Below are 15,664 nucleotides of genomic sequence, written 5' to 3' on the forward strand. Positions count from 1 at the left end.
CAGACACACACAGGAGCACACACACTCAGCTCTCTTACTTATTGTCTTTTAATGGGAACCGTGTGTGTGTGTGTGTGTGTGTGTGTGTGTGTGTGTGCGCACGCGCCACTCATCAGCACACACACAAGAGAACATGCATGTATCAGTTCTCCTTCAGGTCCAGTCGGGTGGAGCTTGTTCTTTGAGTACGATCAGTTGTATGAACCTGGGTACTTTAAATACCTTTATTCATGCACCTGTGTGTTTCACGTTCTTCATTTACAGTTCATTATGTCAGAGATAATACATCATAAATGATGCAGCTCCTTACCAATCAAAAGAATATACTGAGAGGGCACGTTGAGTTGTTGTGGAATATTGATTCTTAGTTTCCGTCCACAAGTAGTGAACACTGCAACCACTTAGTGATCTATGGAAGCTCTCATACCTTTGACAAAGCTTTTTCCTGTTACTATTCATCTCTTCCAGTTTCTATGCAGCTTCACCAGATGGGGCCACGCGCTAGTGTTAGCATTAGCATGTAGGGAGTGAAACGGGGGAGTTGCCCAACTGGCATTATTGACAGATTATTCGGATGGAAGGATGGATGGAAAGGATGGATGGAAGGATAGATGGATGATAGAAGGATGATTGGATAGATAGATGAATGGGTGGGTAGATGGATGGTTAGATGGATGGAAGGATGGATGGTTAGATGGATAGATAGATGGACGGATGGATAGATAGATGATGTATCGATGGATAGATGGGTGGATGGATACTTTATTCATCCTCAGAGGAAAGTGTCTGTCACAGCAGCTCTCATAAAAAAAGTCAATAATAATAATAAATTAGTAGAAGATGGGAAATGTGAAAATCTACAATAAAACAGTAACCTGTACACAATAAAATATACACTAAACCTAATGATGAACAATAAATATAACCTAAAAGACCCAGAAAGTGAATACAAATAAAAAAACTGAAGTGCCTAAAAAGAAACTGGTAAAATGTGGTGATATACAATAAGTAATGAAATAAACCAGGAACAGAAAGATGAATCTAAAAATGTACAATAAATCTAATGATGAACATTGAACATCCCATTAAACAGACCTTCCTGGTTAAATAAGGGTTAAATAAAATAAATTCATTTAGCCAAAAAGATTGGCGAAAAAAACAAACAAAGATTTGACAGTGAACATACAGCTCTGTAGGAAAGGATGAATGATTGATCCATTTTAATATAAAAACCACAATAACACCCTGAGAGCCTCATCAGCCCTGTACTACTTGTATTACTACTTATATTGTTGTACTGGTTGTTGACACGCTTTTATTTACTTTCATCTCCAAGTATCCTCTGTATGATGAAGCTGGAAGCTTCTCTGCTTCCAGTGGCATCTCATGTAGTGTCATTTAGTGTTATGGAATGTTATGTGGTGCCATTTAATATAGTGTAGTTTAATTTAATATAATTTAATGTAGCTTAATATAATGAAGTGTAACATGACATGACATTTCACTGCATATATGTATGAAAGTATGTATATGTATGTGACGAATAAACTTCTTGAATCTAATGTCATGTAATGTAGTGTTATTTAATATAATGTAGTGTAATGTAGTTTCATTGAATGTAGTGTAATTTAATATAATGTAGTTTCATTGAATGTAGTGTTATTTAATATAGTGTAGTGTAATGTAGTTTCATTGAATGTAGTGTAATTTAATATAATATAGTGTAATGTAGTTTAATTTAATGTAGTATGATTTAATATAATGTCGTTTCATTGAATGTAGTGTAAGTTAATATAATGTAGTGTAATGTAGTTTCATTGAATGTAGTGTTATTTAATATAATGTAGTGTAATGTAGTTTCATTGAATGTAGTGTTATTTAATATAATGTAGTGTGATGTAGTTTAATTGAATGTAGTGTTATTTAATATAATGTAGTTTCATTGAATGTAGTGTTATTTAATATAGTGTAGTGTAATGTCGTTTCATTGAATGTAGTGTTATTTAATATAGTGTAGTGTAATATAGTTTCATTGAATGTAGTGTTATTTAATATAGTGTAGTGTAATGTAGTTTAATTTATTCATTCTCAGGCTTTGGACCAAACTGTCCCACCTGGTCTGAATTTCAAAAACGCTGTGAATCTGTTGCTAACTTCAGCGTCGTCACGGATGAATACTTTTTAATTTGACTTTTGAACAACGATTATCATCATGAGAGAAGCGCCGTGTGAAAGCTCGGCGTCCTTCAAACCAGCTGACGTGTGTTGACTGAAGGATGTGTTGTCCTCATGCTGTAGATTACGGAGCAGTTTTAGATTCGATCCAGGACGGTGACTGGAAAGGCGTTGACGTAGTTCAGCGTTTCCCTGCAGAACTGTTGTGTTTCTGGGGTTGGGGGAAGTGAGGCAACGCCGTCGCAGCTGAACATGAAGAGTTTGTCCTGGTTCGATCCCCTGTTTCTTCTGTTTTTACCTCCATTCAAAGTAGACAGCTTCTACCCTCCAGTGTTTCATGGCTTTTTCATTATACATACTGTTCATTCCTATGGTGCTCCCTGCTACAATATCTATCCCACAATACTGACAAATACATAAATACAAATGGCACTAAAGGTTTATACCCTAAATTTACTTTGAAAATACTTTGCAAATCACTGTCTTTGTCACTATGATTTGAAGACTATTGAGGTCAGCTATCTCCAATGAAAGATCCTTCACCTCCAAACCTTTGGGCAACCCTTACTACCACTAATTTAATGTAAAGTCATGTTATGTCATGTAAAGTCATGTAATGTAATGTACCACCATAGATCAGCCCTGAAGCCGTGCTGCTCATCTGTGTGTCTGTGTTTCCCGTGACGTTATGTTTGCACATTCAACACGTGGCCTTTGTTCGATGTGGAAGAAACGTTTATTTGAAGCTGGGAAACCCCGAACGCCTCCAACTGTTTCCCTTTCTGCTTTCTCTCTGTTCTGACTCACACTTCGTCCAAATCCACAACCACCACCACTTCAGTCGTTTAATTACTGCTTCCCTGATCACAGTACTATCACTACTGGGTGGATTGGTCCATTACTACTGCATGGTTTTACTAATACTTTAGGTATTACTAACTACTACTAATACCATGGGTATGACTGACTACTAGTAATGGTGTAGGTATTACTAACTACTAATACTGTAGGTATGACTGACTACTACTAATACTGTAGGTATAATACTGTAGGTATTACTGACTACTACTAATACTCTTCCCACTATCACTGCTATGAACCCATTGACCTCGGTTGACCTCTGTGACCTCTGACTGTCTGTCTTTCTGTGTACAGGTCAATGGGCCGTACCATCTGCCCGAGTCCTCCAGTCTGTGACCGACCCAACAACCAATCACAGCTCTCCACCAGGGGGTCAGAGGTGAAGCACCATCCAAATTCCATGCCCCGTGGAACCTCTGGAACCAAAAGGTTTCTGAGGCCAAACACCACGGGTGGTGTCCAAAGTAAACACTCCACCTGGGCAGAAGGTGGAGAATGTCCCTGGGAATGTCCAACCAAGGAAACGTACAAAAACTAAGACTGTTGTTCTTTATCAATGAGACCTTTGACCCCTGGAGGTCTCTGATGGAGGATGAGCATCGCTGGAAATAACGTTCATCGAGGGAAAACCTCAAGGGAACCCCCAATATTTTTGAAACCCTCCAACAAAACCAAAGCTCCGGCAGGAAGTCTTCCTTTACGTGGTTCGTCTCAAAGTTGTGTTTCCTGTTGCGGTGATGGTGGCGTCCTGTCTGCGGCACAGCATACGGTGCTCATCACACCACGGGAAAAGAAACAAAACATCATAGGGATGGTCATAATGTGATGGAAACATTATACTGTGTAAAACAGGAAAGGATCCTTACACACCCCACATCTGTCCAGAGCTAGGAAGGGATGATGATGATGATGATGATGGTGATGGTGATGGTGGTAATAATAATAGATATGACTAGTTATGGGCTCTCAGAGCTGTGTTTGTTCCAAAATAGCTTTTTGTGTCAGTTTTATTTTCTTCTTTTGCACATTATCGACACCTTCAAGTTATTATTATTATTATTACTATAGTAATTTTAATCATCCGGTCTTAATAATTTGGGCCGTTTGTTTGAATACGAATAAGGGTCAGGGATGGGTTAGATCAACAACAGCCGCCGACACGGACCTGGTTTCCCAGAGAAGACGGAACATTCCATTTTAACCAGCACCGGTACACGAGTGGTGCCTGGTGTAGAACCAGCGGGTCCCGGCCTTTCCCTCAGACATCCAACCTGACAGGCGGTGCGACGATGGAGGTGGAGCTCCGCAGGGACTGAACCTCGAGACTCAAACGTACACATTCCAGTGGAGCACCAAAAACAAAAATCACCGTTTCAGCTTTTCTTTGTGGTCGGTCACAGTGTTGGTGTTAAAAGTGTGGTTCATAGAGATGGAGCGGTGGGTGGAGAAGAAAGTCTTGGTGTTTTTATCAGTTTTCATCTGAATCCATCTTGAAATCCACTTTGTTGGAAAAGCTCCAGACGGAGCCTGTGGAGACTGGAAATGATGGTCTGTCATCATGGAGACTCAGATGATCTGCTTGATCAGCAAAATCAACCAATCAACCAATAATCACAGATAATAATCGATGACGCTGCCAGCACAAGGTGTGTGTTCCAAACTGTGATTCTGTCAATGTACAGACGACAATGAGCCAATTAACTTTTCAGAAAATATATTTTTTCCTTTTTCTTTAAATGATGTCTAATCTGCTGCAGAGATTAGTTTCCTGTTTGTTTTTCTTTTTACTTTCTCAATTAAAAATAATTTCTTTGTTAAAGATAAAAATCATTCGCCCTCTCGTGTTTCCCGCGGAACCCTGATGGGTCGCTTTTAGGATTATGAGATGACGCATTCATCTGGAATGTGAGTTCTGGAAAAGCCAAACTGTTGTTTGTTTTTGGCCGTGACTGTTTACTCTTAATGTAACACACGGTTATAACAGTTAAAAACATACAATTAAGTGTGATATGTAAAGGGCAAAGCGCAGGGAGCTGCTCATCATCACAAAATAACCACTGACAGGAGCAGGGTTGTTTTGCGATATGTCAAACCCTGTTTAATACCACTTCCACAAATCCATCTGTGCATGTGTTTACATGTGGGTCTCCTCAGATACAGTATCTCCTCTCTGCCTGGAAACAGTGGGGAAATCGAACCCGCGGCTCGACCCGGTCCTCGCTCGGCCTCCTTGTTCTTCACCCCCATGTGCCGCTGCCAGATGATTTCTCCGACGCCGCAAAGAACTTTCCGTCTCTGGGACTTGGACGGGAATCTGAAAATGTCCTTTGAATGTAAGAACGCTCCACCCAAATGGAAAGCAGACGGGCGGCGTACAGGACGCATGGCAGCTGATCACGGGGACGTTGGACACGGACTGCGCCGCGATGCCGGAGAACAGGAACGGCCTTTTTTTATTTTCCTGCGTAGCACGACAGCTTGAGAGCGAAATTAGAGCTGCAGCCATACCCATGTCTGAATTTATGGATCCAATGTCTGGGCCAAGAGGCGTCCGGGCATCAGACAACAAACACATTATGAAAAAATCTGGATCAGGGTAGTTGCGGTCCCGATCGAGGCAAGGTGCCTTTAAAAAATAATAAAAAACAACCGTACAGAAATATAAAAACATGTTTTATGCACAGGAGAGATTCAAAAACTGCAAGTATAAATGTAGATGAAATATTTACAATTATACTAGCACGGATAAGAATGGATTAGTAGGTTTAGGTTTTCACAATGTTATTACACTGTTACAATGTACTGGTCACTGCACACGTGGTGATTTTCGACCTCTGGCACCGTAGTGAACGTGAACAAGTGTGCGCAGCTTGAATGACCAAGAAATTAGGATTAATTAAAGCTTTAACCCAAAAATAAATGTAATTGGCAATACTCAATTAACATAAGAATTGACTAGAATATAGAAATAAATGACAATATACAATCTATCTTAAATAACATAAACCTTGGAGTTAATCATAAACAAAAGAAAATTAAATATAATTAATAGTGTTGAGTGAATGTATAATGAGTGTTTTTTAGCCTGTGGAGGCGGCTCAGTGTTTCCATCCACGTCAGACATGGCAGCACTGTCTAACCACAGAAACATCAAATACATACAACTGTGCTTATTATTATGGTCTACTTATTCCTAGTGATGCAAGACCCACTCGTAGGGAACACATCTCTTTAAAGCGCTCAGGAATGTGGAGTCACTCCATGAAAAAAGTGGGCGAGCGTGTTAACTCACAAACTGAAAACCACGACTGACCCTAAATGAAATAAGACAAGAGGTCTGGGCACCTCCATCGTTCAAATTCAATGTGACAGTTTCAGTTTGCATTCCACCAAAATAAATCTCTTTTTTTTTACAGAATTAACTGATTCCCGGGAGAATTGCGATCACGACTCGGAGCCGAAGCGACTCTTCCTCCTCTTGTTCGCCCATCGTTCAGGGTGTCATCACCACCAACAGCTCTGATCAACACAGAACTGCTGTTCTGCTGGAACCGATCAATTACATTGATTAGTGCAGCCTGGCAATTTTGATCTTGCAACACAAGAGTTAGATCCCATTATTTATTTGAAGTGTAATTTCGGCGCCACCTGGTGAGCTCTCATGACGCAGCGGTTGGAAAAACACGGCTCCATTCCTGCTTCCTTCCTCTACTCGACCCCACCCCTCTATACTCAACCCCCCCTACTCCACCGCCCTCTCCCTCAGCTCCACCTCTTTCAGTTTCCAGGTCTCCACCCTCGCTCTGGTTCCCAGGTGCTCTGCCCCAAACCGCTCAATGCCTCCAGTGTTTCTGACCATGAGGGAAAAATCAGATTACAGCCTGTTTAATTGAGCTCAGCTTTTTTGGGGGAAATGACATTAAAATGAGGTAAAGGTCATTTTTCAGTCCGGTTTTCTTAACCTTCCTGTAAACTCTGGGGCGGTTCTGTGGCAAACACCGGTGCGCTTCGTGTTTCTGCAACAAAACATGTGGCCCCGGGGCCCGTGTGGCCCTGACAAGTCACCCTCGTGGGGTTTGGTTTGGTTACAGTCTGATTCAGGTATATGGATATTTTTGAAACAGTCTTTTCTCTGCATTTTGGCCCCGCCCTCAGGAAAACAGCATTTTAGGAACTGGAAACAAAGCTTTTGGAAAACTCCTTCCAGGGTGGAGGTTTGTCAGAGGTCGAGTTTCCCCGTTTGTTGGTGGAGGCAGTAAAACGCCGACGTCAGGACCTCCACCTGTGTCAGGAGGCTACGAGCGATGTGGTGTAGTTCTCTGTGCCTCCACCAGGGGTTCAAAAGTGCGTCCAGCTTCAGGCACGGCATCCGTACGAGTGGTGTCTGAATGTTGAAGAAGCTCAACACGCTGCGTGCTCCTCGTGCTCCTCCTGCTCCTCGTGCTCCTCCTGCTCCTCGAGGTGTTTGACGTCAGGTCATCGCCCCCTGCTGGCCTGGCGTGCTTAAGTCAGCGTTTGCTTGTTTTTCCGCTCTCGTGCCGCGTTTTCAGAAATATCCACATGCGTGTGGACAACGCCTCGGCGTCTAGCTCCAGCTGAACAGGATGAGGAACGTCCCAAAACTACAACCTGAGAATAACTGGAAAGACAAACTGAAGTTTAGAAAACTGGCTGCGAGCTACATGGGATGGTTTACACAGGCAGCTGTGAATACCATTTACATTTAGGGTCTTTTATCTATTTATTGACCTTCAAACGCACATGGAAATGTGTGTGAAAGGTTTACTGAAGAGGTTGTAAATGTGTGAAGTGTGATGATGCAAAATGGAATTACTGCTCGTAACATTTTTACTTTTAGTTTGATTCGATAATTTTGAAAGTCAAATGGAAGAGTGTACAGCAAGGGCAATATTTTTGTTTCTTCATAAGAACAAGCACTAAGACGACAATACTAAACCAAGACAAATAGAAAAGAAACTCAACTTACAAATAAAGAAATGGGCTAGTTTTGTTTTGACAAATATAGAGATATAATGATATAATGACATGAAGATGGTTGGAACCGGCGTTTCCCCCCGGTCTCCTTGGTACGGTTCACACCAAACTGAAGAATCACAAATTAAATCCAAGGAAGGAATGTTGAAGTGACCACGGCGTCCGTCGAGGCGTTCAAACCACAACCAACCAGGAGTCGAGGAAACATCAACGTGTGATCAATGTGACGCTGTTGGTCCCTGATCCATCGACAGCTGCCATGGGGTGCAGCTGAACGGGAAGTGATTGAAACCAAGTTGTGGGAAAAGTAGAACGTCCCTCAAACGACCTTGTGTAGGGGTGGAGGCACCATGCCGGTATGGTGCTGATCACCTCCATCAACAGGTGATCAGCTTCAACCATCAGTAATCAATAGTGAACTGATGGTCACCGTCCAACAACAGATCCCTGAGCCAGAAAATACCAGATTTACTGCGAAAGGAAGAAGAGACACATACTCCACCTCTTTATTGCTCTACTCCACCTCTTTATAGCTCTGCTCCACCTCTATTCTACCTCCCTCTAGAGTAACTACCTAAGTCTAGAGTTGGAGTAGACGACCTCTACTCTAACTCTACTTAACCTCTGCTCCACCCATCCCAACCTCTCCAGTAGACTCTACTTCTATTCCACCTCTACTTTATAGGAAGAGTAGAGATTAAGTAGACTACCTCTTCTCTACCTATTTTCTTTGTCTAGTCCACCTCTACTCCACCTCTACCCTATTCTACTTTTCCACTCTACTTCTGGAGTACAACTAGACTCTACGTCAACTTTACTTCTACCGCTATTGTACTCTAGCTCTGTGTTGTCTATACCTCTATTCTACCTGTTTTCTTTTACACTATTGACTCTACCTGTGTTTGACCTCTCCTCAACCTCTATTTGACCTCTACTCAAACTATATCCTTGCTCAACCTCTTTTCTACTTGAATTTTGCTCTACCTCTCCTCAACCCTTTACCTCTATTCTACCTCTACTCTACTCTAGAGGTTATCTACTCTACTGGTCCTCTACTCTAGAGGTAGTCCACTCTACTCTAGAGGTAGTCCACTGTACTCTAGCGGTAGTCCACTCTACTCTAGAGGTCGTCCACTTTACTCTAGAGGCAGACCACTCTAGAGGTTGTCTACTCTACTGTAGAGGTCACCCATTCTACTCTAGAGGTCGTCCACTCTACTCTGGAGGTAGTCTACATTACTCAAGAGGTTGTCTACTCTAGAGGTTGTCCACTCTACTCTGGAGGTAGTCTACTTTACTCTAGAGGTCCTCTACTCTACTCTAGAGGTAGTCCACTCTACTCTAGAGGTCATCCATTCTACTCTAGAGGTAGTCCAATCTACTCTAGAGATAGTCTATTTTACTCTAGAGGTAGTCCACTCTACTTTAGAGGTCCTCTACTCTACTGTAGAGGTAGTCTACTTTACTCTAGAGCTCGTCTACTCTAGAGGTAGTCTACTTTACTCTAGAGGTCCTCTACTCAACCTCTATTTGACCTCTACTCAAACTCTATATCCTTGCTCAACCTCTCCTCAATCCTTTACCTCTATTCTACCTCTACTCTACTCTAGAGGTTATCTACTCTACTGGTCCTCTACTCTAGAGGTAGTCCACTCTACTCTAGAGGTAGTCCACTGTACTCTAGCGGTAGTCCACTCTACTCTAGAGGTCGTCCACTTTACTCTAGAGGCAGACCACTCTAGAGGTTGTCTACTCTACTGTAGAGGTCACCCATTCTACTCTAGAGGTCGTCCACTCTACTCTGGAGGTAGTCTACATTACTCAAGAGGTTGTCTACTCTAGAGGTTGTCCACTCTACTCTGGAGGTAGTCTACTTTACTCTAGAGGTCCTCTACTCTACTCTAGAGGTAGTCCACTCTACTCTAGAGGTCATCCATTCTACTCTAGAGGTAGTCTATTTTACTCTAGAGGTAGTCCACTCTACTTTAGAGGTCCTCTACTCTACTGTAGAGGTAGTCTACTTTACTCTAGAGCTCGTCTACTCTAGAGGTAGTCTACTTTACTCTAGAGGTCCTCTACTCAACCTCTATTTGACCTCTACTCAAACTCTATATCCTTGCTCAACCTCTCCTCAACCCTTTACCTCTATTCTACCTCTACTCTACTCTAGAGGCAGTCCACCCTACTCTAGAGGAAGTGCACTCTAGAGGTCGTCTACTCTACTCTAGAGGTCCTCTACTCTACTCTAGAGGTCCTCTACTCTACTCTACAGGTCGTCCACTCTATTCTAGAGGTCCTCTACTCTAGAGGTAGTCCACCGTACTCTAGAGGTAGTCCAATCTACTCTAGAGGTAGTCTACTTTACTCTAGAGGTCCTCTACTCTACTCTAGAGGTCCTCTACTCTACTCTACAGGTAGTCCACTCTACTCTAGAAGTCGTCCATTCTACTCTAGAGGTAGTCCACTCTACTCTAGAGGTAGTCCAATCTACTCTAGAGGTAGTCCACTCTACTCTAGAGGTCCTCTACTCTACTGTAGAGGTAGTCTACTTTACTCTAGAGCTCGTCTACTCTAGAGGTAGTCTACTTAAACTCTATATCCTTGCTCAACCTCTCAACCCTTTAACTCTATTTTACCTCTACTCTACTCTAGAGGTCCTCCACTCTACTCTAGAGGTCGTCCACTCTACTCTAGAGGTCGTCCACCCTACTCTAGAGGAAGTCCACTCTAGAGGTCGTCCACTCTACTCTAGAGGTCGTCTACTCTATTCTAGAGGTCTCCAACTTTACTCTAGAGGTCGTCCACTCTCCTCTAGAGGTCCTCTACTCTACTCTACAGGTTGTCCACTCTACTCTAGAGGTCGTCCACTCTACTCTAGAGGTCCTCTACTCTACTCTACAGGTTGTCCACTCTACTCTAGAGGTCGTCCACTCTACTCTAGAGATTGTCCACTCTACTCTAGAGGCAGTCCACCCTACTCTAGAGGCAGTCCACTCTAGAGGTCGTCCACTCTACTCTAGAGGTCCTCTACTCTACAGGTAGTCTACTTTACTCTAGAGGTCGTCTATTCTAGAGGTCAAGAGTCAACCTCTATTTGACATCTACTCAACCTCTATTTGACCTCTACTTAAACATATCCTTGCTCAATTTCTTTTCTACTTTAGAGGTAGTCCAATCTACTCTAGAGGTAGTCCACTCTACTCTAGAGGTCCTCTACTCTACTGTAGAGGTAGTCTACTTTACTCTAGAGCTAGTCTACTCTAGAGGTAGTCTACTTAAACTCTATATCCTTGCTCAACCTCTCAACCCTTTAACTCTATTTTACCTCTACTCTACTCTAGAGGTCCTCCACTCTACTCTAGAGGTCGTCCACTCTACTCTAGAGGTCGTCCACCCTACTCTAGAGGAAGTCCACTCTAGAGGTCGTCCACTCTACTCTAGAGGTCGTCTACTCTATTCTAGAGGTCTCCAACTTTACTCTAGAGGTCGTCCACTCTCCTCTAGAGGTCCTCTACTCTACTCTACAGGTTGTCCACTCTACTCTAGAGGTCGTCCACTCTACTCTAGAGATTGTCCACTCTACTCTAGAGGCAGTCCACCCTACTCTAGAGGAAGTCCACTCTAGAGGTCGTCCACTCTACTCTAGAGGTCCTCTACTCTACAGGTAGTCTACTTTACTCTAGAGGTCGTCTATTCTAGAGGTCAAGAGTCAACCTCTATTTGACATCTACTCAACCTCTATTTGACCTCTACTTAAACATATCCTTGCTCAATTTCTTTTCTACTTGACTTTTGCTCTACCTCTCCTCAACCCTTTACCTCTATTCTACCTCTACTCTAGAGGTCATCTACTTTGCTGGCCGTCTATTCTAGAGGTTATCCACTCTACTCTACAGGTAGTCCACTCTACTCTAGAGGTCGTCTACTCTACTCTAGAGGTCTCCCACTTTACTCTAGAGGTCGTCCACTCTCCTCTAGAGGTCCTCTACTCCACAGGTCGTCCACTCCACTCTTGTATCCATGATATTTTTATTTATTGTTACAGTAATATTTTGTTGAATATTTGAACATCAGAAGTGGTGAAAAAGCATCGAACACGCTGAGGCCTTTGAACAGTCATTGTAAAAGTAGGACACAACCAGATGATCCTCCTACACCGAGGGCCACGCCCGGGGACCAGCTGTGGCTCCTGCACCAGTGCCTTGCTCAGGGGCCCTGGCAGCAGCATGATCCCCTCACATGCATGTGTTTGATGGTGGGAGAACATGCAGCGTCCACACAGGAAGGACCCGGCACGGTTGGGGTTCGAACCCAGGACCTGATGTTTTAACACAAATAAGCCAGGAGGGTTTGACGGTGACACCTGATAGAACCTGCACGGATCCAGGTCTTTGTCTTAGTGCACGTCGATCTGTAATTATCAACTAACACGTCGTCTGTTGAGCCAAATATTCCAAAACCCCGTCAACACTCCTCCAGGAAAGCAAAGCATCTCGGGGCCAGACGACGTCCTGTCTTCCGCACGCAGCCTGAGATCACATGTGGAGGCCCGTCTGCACACGGCCCCCTTCAAACTGCTTCTGGTGAATGTTCACAATGATAACATTTATACAGGCAGCTCTATGGAAATGTTAATATTTGCACTCAAACGAGCATTGCACTGCTGCCTCACAGCAAGAAGGTCCTAGGTTCGATTCCCACGCTGTTGGCACTGTGCTCCGGTGGGTTATCTCCCAAATAGGAGCCTTTCTGTGTGGAGTTTGCATGTTCTCCCCGTGCTCACATGGGGTTTCCTCCACCAACCATCAGCAAGGTCCCCAAAACATGTACACATCATGGCACACACCAGCGATGGACACTCGTTACCAGGGTGTGAATTAAAGATTCTTCTTCTTTTATGTTTCGGGTGTTAGCATTAGCCTCTGAACACCAGTAACAGCAGCTAATTGTAAAGCCATACCCACTTCCTGCCATGTTCAGCTCGTACACAGCCCAATACGGTGCTTTCCAGCACTGCTCCAGGGGGTCCAGCTAAAATGACTCTCAGTTCACCTTCACTGGATCTGGAGACTAAAGCGCGCTTCACACAGAATACGAAAACGCATCCTGACAGTGGGATCCTCCCTAGTGGCCGTCGGATGAACTACGTTAGAGAAACGAGTCAAAGTAGATCTCGTTTTTTGTTCCAGAACAGCGAGTACTTTGCTCATTTAAAGGTTGTTTAAAGTTTAAAGCTTCCTTTATAAAGTCTTTGCAAAGCGCGAAAAAATAACCAATACACACAATTTAATTATATAGAGTTTTACTGATAGTAAATATGATGACAGCCAAAAGTTAATAATCTCATTATTTTATATACAAAACTTATTTACTTAGGTTTAAGCCCAGTTCCAATTAAGAAGTTGACGTGACTTCCTGCCGTGAGTTACTTTGAATAATTTGAGTAATTTGAATGGAGCCTGGAACGTTCGTCGCAGAGGGGGCGGAGCTTACACGTCAGCTTCCCGCCGCGGAGTCCTCTCCATAGGAACGACTGGACTTCAGGTTCCATATTTGACTTTTCGTTGTGTTTCAGATTCGGCGTGAAGCCGGTTTTAGTCTGATCAAACGGATCAAAGTGAAGCTCCGTGAGAACCAACGTCCCCAGGGAGGTCGGAGGTCAGGGGTCGGAGGGCGTCTGATGCAAAGTCGCTCGGCAGCTGCCGAGACCTCGTTTGTTTTTATGAAAATCCCGACTTGGACCGAAACTGGTTCAGAAACCAGAGCACGGAGCAGAGGTTTCAGAGGCTCTCGCATGGAGGCAGGAAGCTGCAGCGTTCCACTTCCTGCGACCGCCGAGTCACCCCGCCTTCATTCATATTGAATGCGACCGGTTTACACGTTGCATTCTTCCTAAATAAATAGCATTAAAAAACCCATTCAAAGGATTCTTGCCGAACTCACTTCTCGGAAAATAGAACAAATGTTTTTAGTGAGTCACCGGTGAAGAGAAACGTTTCAGCACCTTATCTCCGCTTACCTCCACACTTAGAACTGCAGCATTTCGTTTTTAATGTGAGGTTGAGGACCCTTCCCTGGGTAAAGCCAACATATCTTCACACAGTTTACATACTGTGTGAAGATATGTTGAAATATTATGGATCCTGTGTGTATATATAGTATATATACGTAGTACTGACCTCCTGAGTAACAAGCAGCGGGGTGTGGAAACCAACAGCCGTCTCTCTCTCAGAACCTGGAGTGTTTGTGCAGATGGCTTCTCTCTCGTTCGCTGACGCTGTTGATCTTCTCACACTTTACGACCAAAGTCCAGGAGCTGGAAAGAAAAAAACATTTCTAAAGTTTCTCAAACAATAAATAAATAAATCTATCTATATCTCTTATATATATATATATAAGAGATATATATATTTCTTTATTATTTTTATATGTGTGTGTGAGTGTGTGTGTGTGTGTATATATATATATATATATATAAACAATAAATAAATAAATCGATCTTTATCTCTCATATATATAAGCGATATAGATATTTATTTATTTATTTATTGTTTATATATATATATATATATATATAAACAATAAATAATAAATAAATATCTATATCTCTTGTGTATATATATATATGTATATATATATATATATATATATATACACACACACAGTGTATACAACATGGCGCAGGGTGCAGCTTGCACAGGTGAGAAAGGCCCAGCTGGTATTTTCTAACTATTCTTATCTCTCTGCTGGGAATTCAGTTTCTGCATCAGGGCTGTCCAACTGACGGCCCGCGGGCCCAAATGCAGCCCGCGTGTTAACGCAGAGCGGTCCTTTGAACAACGGTGAAAGTTCAATTGATTAATCAGAAATACCTCAAACGCCCAACGTCCAGCAAGCATTATAATTGATAAAGAACACGTCCACTGTATTAGTTTGAGGTCATTTGAAGAATATTCTTTCCAGCTTCGCTCTCTGCAACGTGAGCAGCTCGTTGGATTTCCCAGCTCAACGAACACGTCGGGCGGCACAACGCAGCAGCCACCCTGTTGTCACGCTGTGGAGCCCGTCACCGCGCTACCGGCTCCGTCAGCGTCTGGAGACATGGGTCAGATTTGGTGCACAGAAGCGTCCTTTAGACATCACACACACTCACTCAGAGCCTTCGAACTGACACGCAGGAGGGGTGGTGCAGGTGGGGGTGTTGGAGCTCGGGGTTAAACCACACAGGAAGACGCTGGAGAGGAAACGGAACAAATAGAAAACCACATGTCGAGTCAGCCCTAGAGACCAGACACCGGTGATTCAGCAGGAGGAGGGTGGAGGAGGAGAAAGAGGAGGAGGAGGGTGGAGGTTCATGTCCAACACTGTAAACTCCACTGTGACGCCTACGAAAACGCAGGCTCATTTTCATCGAATTTGCATCAGATACGAGGACTGTTAAATTTGACTCAAATTTATCTTGACCACCATCCATCTCGTAATACTTAGCGCCAACACTGAAGATTTGGTGCCGTTTGGTTCCTGGTCCACGCTCCAGCTCCTCCTTCAATAAAACCACGGCAGACTGGTGGAGAACCATCAACCACCACCTCCCAGCGGGTTCCCCATGGCGTCTCAAACGAGTGGGCGCGTG

The 15,664-nt window shown here is 43.4% G+C and overlaps 1 protein-coding gene across 2 annotated transcripts in view; it reads left to right on the forward strand.

Moving 5' to 3' along the window:
* The window catches only part of gdap2 (ganglioside induced differentiation associated protein 2), a 41,987-nt gene extending 37,137 nt beyond the window's left edge, over positions 1–4,850 (forward strand). For both annotated transcript variants that reach the window (XM_080018687.1, XM_080018688.1), the window contains exon 14: positions 3,331–4,850. In XM_080018687.1, coding sequence (XP_079874813.1) covers positions 3,331–3,372 — 42 coding nt within the window. In that variant the 3' untranslated portion in view covers positions 3,373–4,850. The remainder of the gene's footprint in view (positions 1–3,330) is intronic.
* The last annotated feature ends 10,814 nt before the right edge of the window (positions 4,851–15,664 follow it).

Source organism: Zeus faber (assembly GCF_960531495.2).
Source record: "Zeus faber genome assembly, chromosome: 18".
Taxonomy (NCBI): domain Eukaryota; kingdom Metazoa; phylum Chordata; class Actinopteri; order Zeiformes; family Zeidae; genus Zeus; species Zeus faber.